The sequence below is a fragment of the Chaetomium strumarium genome (genome assembly GCF_033439665.1).
Source record: "Chaetomium strumarium strain CBS 333.67 chromosome Unknown B0T15scaffold_2, whole genome shotgun sequence".
Lineage (NCBI taxonomy): Eukaryota > Fungi > Ascomycota > Sordariomycetes > Sordariales > Chaetomiaceae > Chaetomium > Chaetomium strumarium.
Genome location: NW_026944430.1, coordinates 2,775,708 through 2,788,460, shown reverse-complemented (window position 1 = coordinate 2,788,460; position 12,753 = coordinate 2,775,708). Strand labels below are relative to the sequence as shown.

The 12,753-nt window shown below is 55.6% G+C and overlaps 5 protein-coding genes across 5 annotated transcripts; 2 read left to right on the top strand and 3 right to left on the bottom strand.

The window, feature by feature from the left end:
- Positions 1-179: 179 nt before the first annotated feature.
- On the top strand, positions 180-1,738 carry B0T15DRAFT_565707 (uncharacterized protein). Its single transcript, XM_062870673.1, has 3 exons — positions 180-696; positions 765-1,088; positions 1,147-1,738. Exons 1-3 carry the CDS (start codon positions 314-316, stop codon positions 1,646-1,648), a joined length of 1,209 nt encoding a protein of 402 aa, XP_062724366.1. The 5' UTR covers positions 180-313; the 3' UTR covers positions 1,649-1,738.
- Positions 1,739-1,755: 17 nt separating this feature from the next.
- On the bottom strand, positions 1,756-2,815 carry B0T15DRAFT_390866 (UreF-domain-containing protein; the record flags this gene model as incomplete). The annotated part of the gene is made up of 2 exons (XM_062864559.1): positions 1,756-2,566; positions 2,616-2,815. 2 exons carry the CDS (start codon positions 2,813-2,815, stop codon positions 1,756-1,758), a joined length of 1,011 nt encoding a protein of 336 aa, XP_062724365.1.
- A 101-nt stretch (positions 2,816-2,916) lies between these two features.
- B0T15DRAFT_524756 (spindle pole body formation-associated protein-domain-containing protein) lies at positions 2,917-5,549 on the bottom strand. The gene is made up of 2 exons (XM_062868794.1): positions 5,320-5,549; positions 2,917-5,250 (listed from the first exon to the last, which is right to left on the bottom strand). The coding sequence occupies exons 1-2, from the start codon at positions 5,375-5,377 to the stop codon at positions 3,209-3,211; spliced, it is 2,100 nt and encodes a 699-aa protein (XP_062724364.1). The 5' UTR covers positions 5,378-5,549; the 3' UTR covers positions 2,917-3,208.
- Positions 5,550-5,645: 96 nt separating this feature from the next.
- On the top strand, positions 5,646-11,459 carry B0T15DRAFT_111541 (anticodon binding domain of tRNAs-domain-containing protein). Its single transcript, XM_062861511.1, has 6 exons — positions 5,646-6,067; positions 6,135-8,282; positions 8,338-8,673; positions 8,732-9,731; positions 9,791-10,218; positions 10,271-11,459. Exons 1-6 carry the CDS (start codon positions 5,876-5,878, stop codon positions 11,015-11,017), a joined length of 4,851 nt encoding a protein of 1,616 aa, XP_062724363.1. The 5' UTR covers positions 5,646-5,875; the 3' UTR covers positions 11,018-11,459.
- Position 11,460: 1 nt separating this feature from the next.
- B0T15DRAFT_111509 (uncharacterized protein) lies at positions 11,461-12,731 on the bottom strand. The gene is made up of 3 exons (XM_062861510.1): positions 12,275-12,731; positions 11,823-12,175; positions 11,461-11,767 (listed from the first exon to the last, which is right to left on the bottom strand). The coding sequence occupies exons 1-3, from the start codon at positions 12,490-12,492 to the stop codon at positions 11,559-11,561; spliced, it is 780 nt and encodes a 259-aa protein (XP_062724362.1). The 5' UTR covers positions 12,493-12,731; the 3' UTR covers positions 11,461-11,558.
- Positions 12,732-12,753: the final 22 nt, after the last annotated feature.

Genomic DNA, 12,753 nt, shown 5'->3' with positions numbered 1-12,753 from the left:
GCCGTACAAGTCTTAGACCCCACGTCGTAAAGCGGCAGAATATCGAGGGGTGGCGGGGCGGCTCCGCGGTGTCTCACCGCCTTCGGTCGCGATCATTACCGTATTACGGATGAACTCGTAATTTCGGTAACGTTTTATTATTACGGTATCCAGGCGTGCCAGGTTCTTATCGGAGATCAGCTCCATGTCCCGTCGATTTACTCAACATTCCCGTCATCTTCCATTCTAAAGTTCACATCTCCGTGACAGGCACCGGTTCCATACCCCTAATTCTTCAACACCCCAAGCCGAAAGCGAAAACCACTTATCGAACATGGCTGAAGTCGCCACAAGGCCCGACGCGGCCACGACAGCTGCCGACGACACGCAATCCAACGCGCAGGAGCTCGCCCTCACAACCATCAGCAGCGAGGTTGCGCCGCCAACAGAGAAGAAGGTGAAGAAGATCATCAGGCGGAAAAAGCGCCCGGCGCGGCCGCAGATCGACCCAGCCTTGGTCAAATCAGAGCCACCGCCACAGACGGGTACCGTGTTCAACATTTGGTACAACAAATGGTCTGGCGGCGACCGGGAAGACAAATATCTATCGCAAACACATGCCAAGGGGAGATGCAATGTTGCGTTGGACTCGGGATTCACGCGCGCTGATTCGCGACCGGGCTCGTACTTCTGTTTGTTCTTCGCCAGGGGGATATGGTACGTTGGATTCCAGCCATCAGGCCGGCGGCCTTTAACCGGAGCGCTCGCTAACAATTGACATACAGTCCGAAGGGCCAAGACTGCGAGTATCTTCACCGGCTGCCCGGCCTTCACGACATCTTCAACCCGAACGTCGACTGCTTCGGCCGCGACAAGTTCAGCGACTACCGGGATGACATGGGCGGCGTCGGCAGCTTCACTCGCCAAAACCGGACGATTTACGTGGGCCGGATTCATGTCACAGATGACATCGAAGAGATTGTGGCTCGTCACTTTGCTGAGTGGGGGCAGATCGAGCGCATCCGCGTGCTCAATACCAGGGGGGTCGCCTTCATAACCTACACCAATGAGGCGAATGCCCAGTTCGCGAAGGAGGCGATGGCTCATCAGTATGTTTCCAAGCGTCGCATGTACATCCTTGATGTTCCTTGTTGACACAGGATGTAGGTCTCTCGATCACAACGAGGTTTTGAACGTCCGGTGGGCGACAGCGGATCCCAACCCGATGGCGCAGAAACGTGAGGCGCGGCGGATTGAGGAGCAAGCGGCAGAGGCCATCCGAAAGGCGTTGCCAGCCGACTTTGTCGCCGAGATCGAGGGCAAGGATCCAGAGGCACGGAAACGGCGGAAGCTGGAAAGCAGTTATGGCCTCGAAGGGTACGAGGCGCCAGATGAGGTGCACTTCGCGCGGGGACCGAATGCGGTCAACCCGAGGGGTCGGGAAGGCTATGAGCTTGAGCACCAACAGCGGCTCATGCTTGGAGCAGCGGAAGTTCAAATCGCGGAGGAACAGCCGCAAAGACAGGGTGAGCCGCAGACAGGGGGGATTCTCTCAAGCAGCACACTGGCGGTTCTCCAGGCAGCCCAGGTGGCTGTCTCTTCAAAACCGAAGACAACTGCTCCCTCTGGGCCTTTAGTAGCCTATGGTAGCGACGATGATAGTAGTTAGAACTTCGGGAGACGGCTGTTGTATGGTATGTGCAACACTAATTACTGCCCCTCGGCAAGGGGTAACGCAGTTCATTCATCCAAAAACACCAACCCCTTTCCCCCTGCTCAACTATTGAATATCCTCGAATACAACACCTCATGCCTCCCCGCCCACAAGTCCATAACGGGCACGTTTTGCCCAGCATCTTCCACTCTCGTCTCCCACTCCCGCTCGATCATGACCCGGATCAACCCCTGCACCGATCCACTCGCCAGCGTCCTCTGCGCCTGATATGGCCCAAACACGCCCGCCCGCACCGCCGCCGACACCAGCGCCTTCACGTGCCCCAGCAAGAACACATAGGCCGTCTGCTCCAGGTCGAGCCCAACCAGCGCGCAGATCGCTCCGAACAGCGGAGGCAGATGTGCCGCGACCGCCGGCGGGTCTACGTCCCACGCGCCGCCACCGTCTCCGGAGGAAGAAGGAGAAGAAGAAGCGGCAGAACACCGTAGCAACGCCGAAAACCCCCTCACCCCTTCCCCTTCCCTTTCCCCATCCGTCTCCCCGCCCGCACCCGTGCCCGTGCCCGGTGATCCAACAAACGACCGTTCCCAGATCGACAGCAGCGCCCTACCCTGCGCGACAGATGCCCGCCGCCCGACGGTGCAGATAATGCTTGCGTCGAGCATGTCGTCGAGTGCGGCGAGATTCGCGAGAGACGGGTCGCGGTGGGCGGCAAGGACATAGGGGAGGGTTGTGGAAGCGTAGGATGAGATGGATAAGGGCAGGAAGGAAGTGAAGGAGGCGGGCTGTTGCGGGGCCAGGGTCTTTTGGTGATGGGCGAGATAGCTCTCGAGGCCGGAGGAGAAGGCGAAGCTGCCGAGGGGGAGGGCGGAGTCGGAGAGGAGGAGGAGGAAGTGAGTTGGTGAGTTTAGACTGGAGGTTGGCGGTTCTTTTGTTTGAATGAAGGGGGTGTGTTAGTTACCAGGTCAATTGATGTGATGAGCGATTCATTGGGCTGTTACACTTACTTGACGGAGTGTGAGACGGTGGAGAGTCGGATTGGGGCGTGAGCTGTCGACGTTTTGCCTTGGCTTCTGCTAGTCGACGCTCAAGATCGGCAATCTCATTTTCTAGCACGCTATCGTCGTTGTAATCGGACAAGTCTACGTAGTCATCTTCCATCTTGAGTGTGAACCACTCGGGACACTTGTTGGTTGGGGATGAGATGAAGGTCAGTTCGTCTAAGACACGCGCCATCTCCGATAAGAAGCTTATCTTATGTTAGGTAAGGGAGTTATTTATCCGTAGGTGTAATTCTTCTTGAAAATCGACTACAGTCAATGGATGCCATTCCCGTGCTTTAACTCGATCATTAGTCCCGAATAAAACACCACAGGTCATAAATGGTATCAAAAACGTCGCGCCAGACCCTAATCAAACAGACCGATATTTCCAAGTACCCCGGGTACAGAGGGACGACAGACATACAACAAGCCCGTAGCCAGCCAATAACCCGCCTTCCAACGCCATACAAAAGACAGCACAACCCTCACCACATCTGCCCACACCGATCCATTATTGCTCAAGCTGCCGCTGCATCGCCCGCTCCGCCTTCTTGCGTTGGAGACGTGCAAGTGCAGCCGCCTTCCGATCTTCAGAGATCGCTGGCCGTGCAGTGTTCATGGTGCTCCCCACAGCACCGCTCTGCCTATTCGTATCCCTCACGGGTGCGGACGGACCCTGCACAAATTCGATATGTGATGCTGTGCCAACTTGCGATTGCGGACGGGCCGCCCGCCTCCTTATTGGCTGCCGCTCCTGCTGCTCCAACGAGGCACTGCCAAAGCGTTTTTCTGGCGTATCGGCAAGCAGGTCTTCGAGAGTCGTCTTCTCCGTTGACGTAGCCGCCCAGGTAGACCGAGATGGTCTGTCGGAGCGGCTTGAATATGGCTGGTCCTCCCTGGTGTGGGCGGATCGACCGCTGGATGCAGAACTTCGGCTGTCTTGCAGGTTTCCACGGTCGTTGAAGACGGAAGAGGCAGGGAGCCCTTTGGTGCCAAACTCAGCCTCGAGCTTCTCCCTAAGAGCTCGGGACTTGGCAAGAGTCTCGTCCGAAACTTCTGTGTCTCGTTTTCGTCTGGGCTCGGCCTCTTCCAGCCTCGCAAAGTCGGCCTGTGACCTCCGACTAGGTATTCGTCTTGCCTCGTTCAACTCCCTTTGCGGCCGGATGCCGCCATCTTCCAGCGACTCCATGGGCTTAAGCGTTGGGGCCTTTTCGTCCAAGCTCTTTGCCCGGGTTGACCGATTCGATCGCCTTGAGTCCGCTCCGTCCTTCCTCAACGACTCAATCTCCCTTTGAAGCTCCGACACCTTTTCGTTCTTCTTCTGCAGAACCTGCTGAGCTTCCAGATAGCGAGCCTTTGCGTCATCCTTCAGCTTCTCGTAAAGGCCTTTCGAGTCGTCCAATCGCCTCTCCAGGTCTCGAATCCTCGACGTGTTCTGTGACAGCTCCGTCGACAGCCTTTTGTTCTCCTCAGCGAGCTTGCTAGCTCGTTGCTCGGCGAATTTCAAGTCGGATCTCAGTCGGTCCCGCTCCTCCTGGAGTTTGTCCAGCTCGCGGACCTGTGCCCTCGCCCGCCTCAACTCTCGCTGGGTTTCCATTAGGGTTCGCTGCGTGCGAGGTGATGCGGTTCGCCGTCGCCGAGGACGCTCGTCTTCCGCGTCGTCGATATTATCCTGAAGCAGGGCTTCCAACTCTCCCACTTGCCTCTTGTATTCTTCGGCGAGAGCCGTCTGCTTGTCGAGCTCGTCCATCAAGGCCGGGTTGCGTTCATCTCCCCTTCTCCTGGCAGATAGCCTTGCCTGACGCGCCAGCTCGGCCACTTTTTCCTCCATCATCTTGACCTTCTCTTGCTCCTCCTTGAGCTTTTGGTTGAGCTCGAGCGCCTCTGTATCCTTCATCTTTGCATAAGACTTGGCGAGTTGCTTGTACTTGACAAGCTTCTCCATCTCTGCCTTTGCATCGCTATGGTAGGTCTCGAAGTAGGATTTCCAGTATTTGCCGGAGCGTGAGTGTGGTTCGTTCAGATCGGTAGTGACATCGGCCTCGAATTCCGAGTCGTCATCGACTTCCTCCCAAACCTCATCTGGCTCCTTTGGCTCCTTTGCAGAGTAAGCGAAGTCTTTCGTCTCCGTTCCCTTTTCCTTGCCGTTGCTCTTCCGTGCGTTCTCCATGGCCAACTGCAACCTGGTCTTCAACCGAGACTGCTCTCCATCAGAACTGCGGTCAGTCCATGGACTAGGGAACTTTCCTGGGCATTCGTCTGGTAGCCCTGTGGTGCTGCTTCCCGCCGGCCCATCGGAGGGGCCAGCCGAGCCTTTCTTCACGTCATGATTGAAGGAGACACGTTTTCGACGTGCTGTGCCAGTGCCGGGAGTAAGAAGAATGCCAGGAGGTTTCGCTGGCGACTTGTCCGATATAGGTGCCGGCTTTGCGTGCTGCTGTGTCTTATCGTTCGTGGTCTTCGGTGCGGGGGTGCCAAAAAGGGCGGTCTTCAACGCGCGCACCGCAAATACAGGGGCAGGAGTATCCGGCACATCAATCTGTGTGGTATCGTCTGCAGTGGTGTAAGTGAATTGTCCGAAATGAGCCTTCTCAAATGCGCGGTCACTTCGACTCGACATACCAAACGCTTGCGCGTCGCGCGCGCTGTCCGTATTGCGCCTCAGCGCCCAACTGATCATTGTGAACGGACGGGCTGTATGGCGGAGGGAAATGCAACCGCAAGAACCGATTCACTGTTCGATTCTGCGAAGATTGCTTGTTGATAGAACTTGTGGTTGACCAGGTCTGGCGCGCAGAGTCGTGTTTCCCCCGGGGCTGTTTACTCGATTGCCGGATGCAGCCAGTGGGACGGGCACGTTGATGAGCGGGCTGCGTGGGTCCACTTCAACCCGATTTGAACCACCTGCAAGCGTGCATGGATGCAGGGGAGCTGAGTCTCAGAACCAAGAAACATTGAAGGTCCCCGCCATCTCACCCACATTGCATGTTGCGAAGCACCTTTTACGGGTTGCTTTCTTCGTTCAGAAAACCAGGGACTCATCAAAGATATGATGGGCTCAACTCGGTAAATTTCCACAGCCTTTTTGGCTGTGTTAATCTACATTTTCGGTACTACCTCTGAGTTGTTCTCTTGGGTGCCTTCAACCGCCTCATCCTAAGTCTTGCTCCAAGTCGCGATGGCGCCAAAGAAAAAGGCCCTCCCGAAACCTAAACCAAATGGAAACCAGAAATTTCCCGGGCCCAGTGGCCCGGGAGAATCTGCATCCAGGACACACTACCAAGAGCTGCAAGGAAACGAGGTGATGGTGTTGCAGGCTATCTATGGGGAAGACTTTACTCTTCACAGTGGTGCGCATAGCGCATGGCAGGTAAGATCTCAATGAATAGTACGTCTAAACTCGTATGGCTTATGTGTGGCTGATTGTGATTGCACAGAAATCCGAGCCATCCTTTGACATCAGAATCAAGGCTTCCTCGGACGAGGACTTCGCTATGACGCTGGGCGTGGTTCTAGTTGCAACTTACCCAAAGTCTCCACCGCTCTTGGTTATGAAAAGTGACGGCGACCTTCGAGACTCTGTCAGGTTCAAGATTCGCACGTTCATTGAGACACAGCCGAAGCTGTGGGCTCAAGAAGAACAGGAGATGATTGACCGCATCGTTGAAGGGGTCCGCGAGATCTTAGAAGCCGCTGCGCTGAAGAAGGCGCAGGGACTGGAACTTCCATCTCTCGAGGAAGAACGAGCGGCTCACGAGGCTGAGCTAGCGAGGCAAGCTCAGACTGAAAAGGAGCTTGAGAGGCGCAAGAAGCTCGAGGAGAGCAAGGAAGAGGAACGTGTCCTCGGAGACATGGTTCAAGAAGAGCTCAAACGGCAGAGGACTAAGGCCAAGGAGTCGAGGAAGAAGAACAGGAGCCAGCGTTTATCTCCTGATCGTTCCACGCAGGACCTTGCGGAAACCGATGTTGCCCTGGTGTTCGATCAGCCATGCAAGTTGACCGACGGAACCGGCAACGCCCTCTACTTCCAGACGGTCATCGGAAGGCAGGTCTACCGTGAGGGTCCGGTCACAACGGTATACAAGGTCAAACCAGTTCTGTCTGCGCGGACCCTACGTCCCAGTCTTGCTCTCAAGCAGGTGGATTTGAAATACAATGGCAAGGACTCCGCTTTGTTCAAGAAGCAACTCCAATCGTTGGAAGCGCAGCTAGAATCGCTCAAGAAGCTGCGTCATCAAAACCTCCTCGAGCTCATAGATTTCAAGATTGACCGCTCGATTAGCGAAACCGACTCGTCCTCGCCTGCGGTTTGGAGTATCAGTGCTTTGACCCCTCTCAGCAACAAGGGCCCGCTCGACGAACTCCTGGATCTTGCTGGTCAAGTAGATATCAGCAAAGCCAAGATATGGACCGCTGATCTTCTAGACGCGCTGGCGTTCTTGCATAACCATGGTATCGTTCATCAGGACATCCATCCTGGGAACATCCTGCTCTGCAGGGAAGCAGCTGGGGATATTGTCCCTAAACTTGCGGATGCAGGTTATCAGAGGGAACTGCATAACATCTGCACTAAGGTAGCTACTCTGACTACTACGAGAGCAGCGAAGTCGGCGTACTGGTTCCCACCCGAGATTGCTGGCGTGTCGAAACCGCAATACACGCAAAAGACGGATGTCTGGGACTTTGGCATAGTTTTCTTACAGATGCTCTTTGGCCTGGGCGTCGCTGACAAGTACCACTCTCCGTCGGCCCTTATGGAGTCACTTTCGCTGTCCGATCCGCTAGAGGAGTTAGTCGCCAAGTTCTTCAAGTCTGACCCGAAGAAGCGGCCTCGAGCATTTGAGCTGTGTTCTTCCGAATTCCTGGCAACCAATTCTCCGATTCTGGCCGAAGACGAACCTGCCATGATGAGCGGTTCCATGATTTCTCATTCTCAGGGCGTGCCCCGGAGGCTGCGTCACGATTCCATGAACCGGAGCGCAGTCACCTCAAGGTATCTTCAAGACTACGTAGAAGAGGCTCGTTTGGGCAAGGGTGGGTTTGGGGAGGTGGTCAGGGCGAGGAAACTGATCGATGGCCGCCTCTATGCAATCAAGAAGATCACGCAACGATCGCAGGAAACCTTGTCAGAGATGCTCAAGGAAGTTAGGCTTCTTTCGCAGATGAACCACCCTGCAGTGGTCCGCTATTTCAATACTTGGCTCGAGGAGATCCCTGATTTCTCCGACACCGACGGGGATACGTCCACAGAAGGAGCTACTACCGAGGCTTCAAGAGGCACAATTTCTCAAGCGATTAACATTGAATTCGCCGAAAGCAAGAGCCGAGGTCTCGATTTCATGTCGTCAAGTGGGCATCCATATATCGAGCTGGGATACGAGTCCGCCATTGAGAGTGACGACGACGACGACGATGACGACGACGCAGGAGACAGCGATGCGTCGGCATCGGACGAAGATACTTCTACCTTAAATAGCAGGGCTCCGCAGGATCGCTTGGCTGTCCCCAACAAGCGCGTGAGGATGGGAAGCACTCGCCCTTTTCGGACAATCATGTACATTTCCATGGAGTATTGCGAAAAGCGCGTAGGTTATGACCCCTTCCATCAGCTTCCCCTCGATCAAAGCTAATCGTTGTCAGACCCTCCGCGATTTGATTTCCCGAAACCTGTATAAGGAGACGCAGGAAATCTGGCGTCTGTTCCGCCAGATCCTCGAAGGGCTGGCTCATATCCATAGCCTCAACATCGTCCACCGGGATCTGAAACCGGAGAACATCTTCATCAGCGCTGGACCAGACGGGGTTGAAAACGTAAAGATCGGAGACTTTGGGTTGGCAACAAGCGGGCAGCTGGCTCTCGACAAGATGCCGTCCAGCATGGATTCAGGCGAGATGACCAGGAGCATTGGCACTGCCGTCTATGTCGCCCCAGAGGTGAGGACTGGTGGAAGCGGCTCGTATACTGCCAAAGTTGACGTGAGTACTATTGCGGCTCTGTCTGACTTTCTGGAATGCGGTAATCTAACATAAACAGATGTACTCCCTGGGCGTCATCTTCTTTGAGATGTCGTATCCTCCAATGCTTGGGATGCAGCGCGCTGTGGTGCTCGAAGGCGTACGTCGGAACCCACCAACCCTTCCATCAGACTTCAAGCCAGCCGACAAGAACCACACCGAGGTCATGCTATCACTGTTGAACCATAACCCGAAGGAGCGACCTTCTAGTGTTGAGCTGCTCAAGAGCGGGAAGATGCCGGTTCAGATGGAGAGTGAGGCGCTACGGCGCGCAATCGCCGATGTGGCGGATCCCAGCTCTCCCTACTTCGAAAAGATGATGAGCACTCTGTTTGCCCGCCAAATCGAGCAAGCAAAGGATTACGCCTGGGACATGTCCAGTTCGACCCCAAGCCCGGCCGACCTGATGCGTAGGTACATCGTGAAGGACACGCTGATATCGATTTTCAGACGCCATGGCGCGGTCGAGGCACCAACTGCATGCCTTTATCCCCGGTCGTCACATTACGGCCAGGCTGCCGTCCACCTGCTGGACCGAAGCGGCAGTGTTCTCCAGCTCCCCTTCGATTTGGTAATGGGCCATGCTCGCTCCCTCGCCAGGATTACGAACGGCCAGGTACCACAACGCTCGTATTCCTTCGGCAACATCTTTCGAGACCGCCATGACGGCGGACAGCCCGACGTCTATGGTGAGGTCGACTTCGACGTTGTCACCACGGATGCCTTGGATCTTGCCTTGAAAGAGGCAGAGGCCATCAAGGTGCTGGATGAAATCATCGCTGCATTCCCGACCACGTCTTCGACGCCGATGTGTTTCCATCTCGGACACTCGGACCTTTTGCATTTGATCTTTGAGTTCTGCGGCGTCGAGGCTGGTGCGAGACAGGCTGCGGCCGAGGTACTCAGCAAGCTAAACATCCGGAATTTTACCTGGCAGAAAGTCCGTAGCGAGCTCAGGTCGCCCTTGGTAGGTATCTCGGCTACCAGCGTCGATGAGCTGCAGAGATTCGACTTTCGAGGTCAGTACCTACTGTGATTGTTTTGAGTTTCGGTAGAGATGCGCTGACCTTCTACTTAGACACGCCGACTAAGGCCATCACCAAGTTGAGGAATCTCTTTGAGGGGACAGAGTACCTCGAGAAGGTATCGTCCACCCTGGCGCATTTGAGGGAAGTCTACGAGTACACCAAGAAATTTGGTGTCTGTTGCAAGATCTATATCGCCCCGCTGAGCAGTATCAACGAATCGTTCTTCCGTGGAGGCATCCTCTTTTCTTGCCTCTACGATAAGAAGGTTAAGGATGTCTTTGCAGCGGGTGGCCGCTACGACGGCCTGATCAAGGAGCATCGCCCCAAGATTGGCAGCCGATTCGAGGAGCGACATGCGGTGGGCTTCAGCTTGAACTGGGAAAAGCAACTGGCCAAGCAGGTTCCGAAGACGACCGGGAAGGCCTTCCTGAAGAAGGCGGTCGAGGAAGATACCCAAGGGATATTCAGCGCAAAACGGGTTGGTCTTGCATCTTGCTCTAACTTCGAGAGCGTGTGGCTAACGGAGGCAGTGCGATGTGCTCGTGGCCAGCTTCGACCCATCCATTCTCCGCTCTTCCGGCATCGAGCTCTTGCAAACGCTCTGGGCACACGGCATCAGCGCCGAGCTGGCCCGTGATGCACGCTCACCCGAAGACCTGCTCTCGAGCTACCGGGACGAGTCTTACAGCTGGATCGTCATCATCAAGCAGGACAATCTGCTGAAGATCAAGACCATGGGACGCAAAGACGCGCCCGACGCGGACATTGCAGCCAAGGAGCTCCTTAGCTGGCTCAAATCCGAGATCCGTGACCGCGAGTCCCGGTCAGGTACGCGATTCCGCAGCACGGCCGGTGTGCCGCACTCCGAGTCGGCCAACGCGATACCCACCGCGGCGGGCGGCGAGCAGGAGCACCAGCAAGACGTGCACGTGCTGGTTGCGCAGACCAAATCCAAAAAGTTCAACCGCCGCGCAGTCGTCGAGCAGGCCCAGGCCAGCGCCTCCCGGCTGGTGCAGTCCTTCCTCGAGGGCCCGATCGCCGCGATCGAGACCTCGGATGTCGTCATGGACCTGATCAGGGGCACCAGCCTGTCGGATCCGGAGAGCTGGAAGAAGGTGGAACACAGCGTGGGCACAGCGGAAAAGAACTATGTCAGGGAGATCCACGAGATGCTCAAGCAGTGGCGCTGGGAGTTTGAGGCCAAAAGCGGACCCGGCAACGCTTTTGTTTACAATTTCAGAACGGGCAAGTGTGTGTACTATGACTTAGGGGCTTAGGCGGCCCCGTCGTCGACGACGACGCCCTCGAGGAAGGAGAGGCGATGGTCTTCGGTTGGGACGTGATGGGGGAGGCATCTACCTATTCTCTGCTCTACTCTGCTTGGGGTTTCGGCTGTTTTGGCGTTTGGGTCAGGGATTGCTTGCTTGCCTGGCGTGGTTGCATGCATTGGCGACTTACCCCTTGTTGTTTCTCGTTTTCGCGTTGCTCATACTCTTGTCGGTTTGATACCCAGATGATCAGTCTGATCTGGTCTAGATTGCGGGGTTGTAAATGGGAATCGGATTACCGATACTTTGACCAAAGCAGAGCTGGAGAGTAGCGGCAGAGGGAGTTCGCCGCAGGTGGGTGCTGACCCGGTCATGGCCAAGGAGGCCGGGTCTGAGTGCATTGTTCGCCACCTGGGCCTTTTTCTAAGGCCATCTATTCATTGCCGGTGATCACATCAAAGGACGTCGGATGTGCAAACACCGGTCTGATTAACCTTTGAGTGGCGAGCAGTCCCCACAGCGTATACGCTGCACTAGTATTGCCTCCCTTCTACGTGGCGAAGTGCTTCTCCATCAGATCTGACATCGCCTCGAAGCGAGTTCGGCGGTGGTCCAGCAATTTCAAATAGTCCTCGTCTGCCGCAACAGTAACCTGTTCGGAGCCCGCTGCAAGCTGCGACCAGGCTTGCTCGACGAATGCCGCCAGCGGCATACCAACGGCCCGACCCCTTTCGGTTCCCATGTAGTCATGGAGTTCAGCTGGAGCCGGTGAGACAACACTGTCCTGGGACGAAGAGGGACGTGGGGTGCTTACTCTGGACGGCAGGAGGCCAGATCTCGATGATCTTTGTGCTTGTTCCCCGATTCTGACGGCGCAGGCAGTAGACAAACGCATTCAATGCTGCCTTGGAAGCCGAATAGGCCGGCGACAGGACAGCGGGGACAAGGCAGAGTTGAGAGTTGGTGATCACTAGCGCGGTGGGAAATGATTTCCCAAGCAGATGAGGTAGAAACTTGATTGAGAGGTCTACCAGACTGTGGAAGTTGGTGTTGACCTCTTGATGGAAGGCATCCAGATCGACCTCTGCCGGTTTCGACAGATTGAATTGGCCCTGGACCCCCGAGTTGAGGAAGACGCAGTCGAGATCCGGGTACTTGCTCTCGATGCTTTGACTGCTGTTAGCGGATCCATGAACGGGTTTCTTTCTAATTTCTAATGCTATTTAGGGGGGGGGGGAGGGGGGGAGATTTCTGTGTGACACTAACCCTTCGACAAAGGCGTCCAACCCGGGTCTGTCGTTGATGTCGTACTGAACAGCGCTCGCCTTCTCCGGGCCATGCTTTTGGACAAATGCATCCAGTCTCTCCTGACGGCGCCCAACGGCAATCACCTTGGCGCCCTCTAAGATGAACCTGTCGGCCAGGGCAGCGCCTATTCCGGAGGAGGCGCCAACGAGTAGGATGCGCTTATACTTGAACGACATGGTTCAGCGCGTTTTTCGTCTGAAGAGCACAGAGCAAGTTTGAGTTGACGTGAAGTTGACAGGCGGTAAACAAATTCTGTTTTCCACACTGAGTAGGGGCTAGTTATAGAGAGAGAGGGTTCGATGTTTTATTATACCCGACCCGTCTCTGAATCTCGCCGGGCTTGTCCCATGTTGATGTCGTCTACATATACTCCGTGGAGATGAAAGCCGGGCTTAACTTCGCCCGAATGAGGGGCATCCTGGCAAGTGATTACCATA

Excerpts from the sequence above, each read along its gene's own strand:
- B0T15DRAFT_111509 (XM_062861510.1), bottom strand. The coding sequence starts at position 12,492 with ATGTCGTTCAAGTATAAGCGCATCCTACTCGTTGGCGCCTCCTCCGGA. Across the intron at positions 12,176-12,274 it reads TTGGACGCCTTTGTCGAAGG|CATCGAGAGCAAGTACCCGG; the intron begins GTTAGTGTCACA and ends CAGCAGTCAAAG. Across the intron at positions 11,768-11,822 it reads CTGGCCTCCTGCCGTCCAGA|CTGAACTCCATGACTACATG; the intron begins GTAAGCACCCCA and ends CACCGGCTCCAG.
- B0T15DRAFT_524756 (XM_062868794.1), bottom strand. The coding sequence starts at position 5,377 with ATGATCAGTTGGGCGCTGAGGCGCAATACGGACAGCGCGCGCGACGCG. Across the intron at positions 5,251-5,319 it reads GCGCGACGCGCAAGCGTTTG|ACGATACCACACAGATTGAT; the intron begins GTATGTCGAGTC and ends ACACCACTGCAG.
- B0T15DRAFT_565707 (XM_062870673.1), top strand. The coding sequence starts at position 314 with ATGGCTGAAGTCGCCACAAGGCCCGACGCGGCCACGACAGCTGCCGAC. Across the intron at positions 697-764 it reads TTCTTCGCCAGGGGGATATG|TCCGAAGGGCCAAGACTGCG; the intron begins GTACGTTGGATT and ends ATTGACATACAG. Across the intron at positions 1,089-1,146 it reads AAGGAGGCGATGGCTCATCA|GTCTCTCGATCACAACGAGG; the intron begins GTATGTTTCCAA and ends CACAGGATGTAG.
- B0T15DRAFT_111541 (XM_062861511.1), top strand. The coding sequence starts at position 5,876 with ATGGCGCCAAAGAAAAAGGCCCTCCCGAAACCTAAACCAAATGGAAAC. Across the intron at positions 6,068-6,134 it reads GTGCGCATAGCGCATGGCAG|AAATCCGAGCCATCCTTTGA; the intron begins GTAAGATCTCAA and ends GTGATTGCACAG. Across the intron at positions 10,219-10,270 it reads GGATATTCAGCGCAAAACGG|TGCGATGTGCTCGTGGCCAG; the intron begins GTTGGTCTTGCA and ends TAACGGAGGCAG.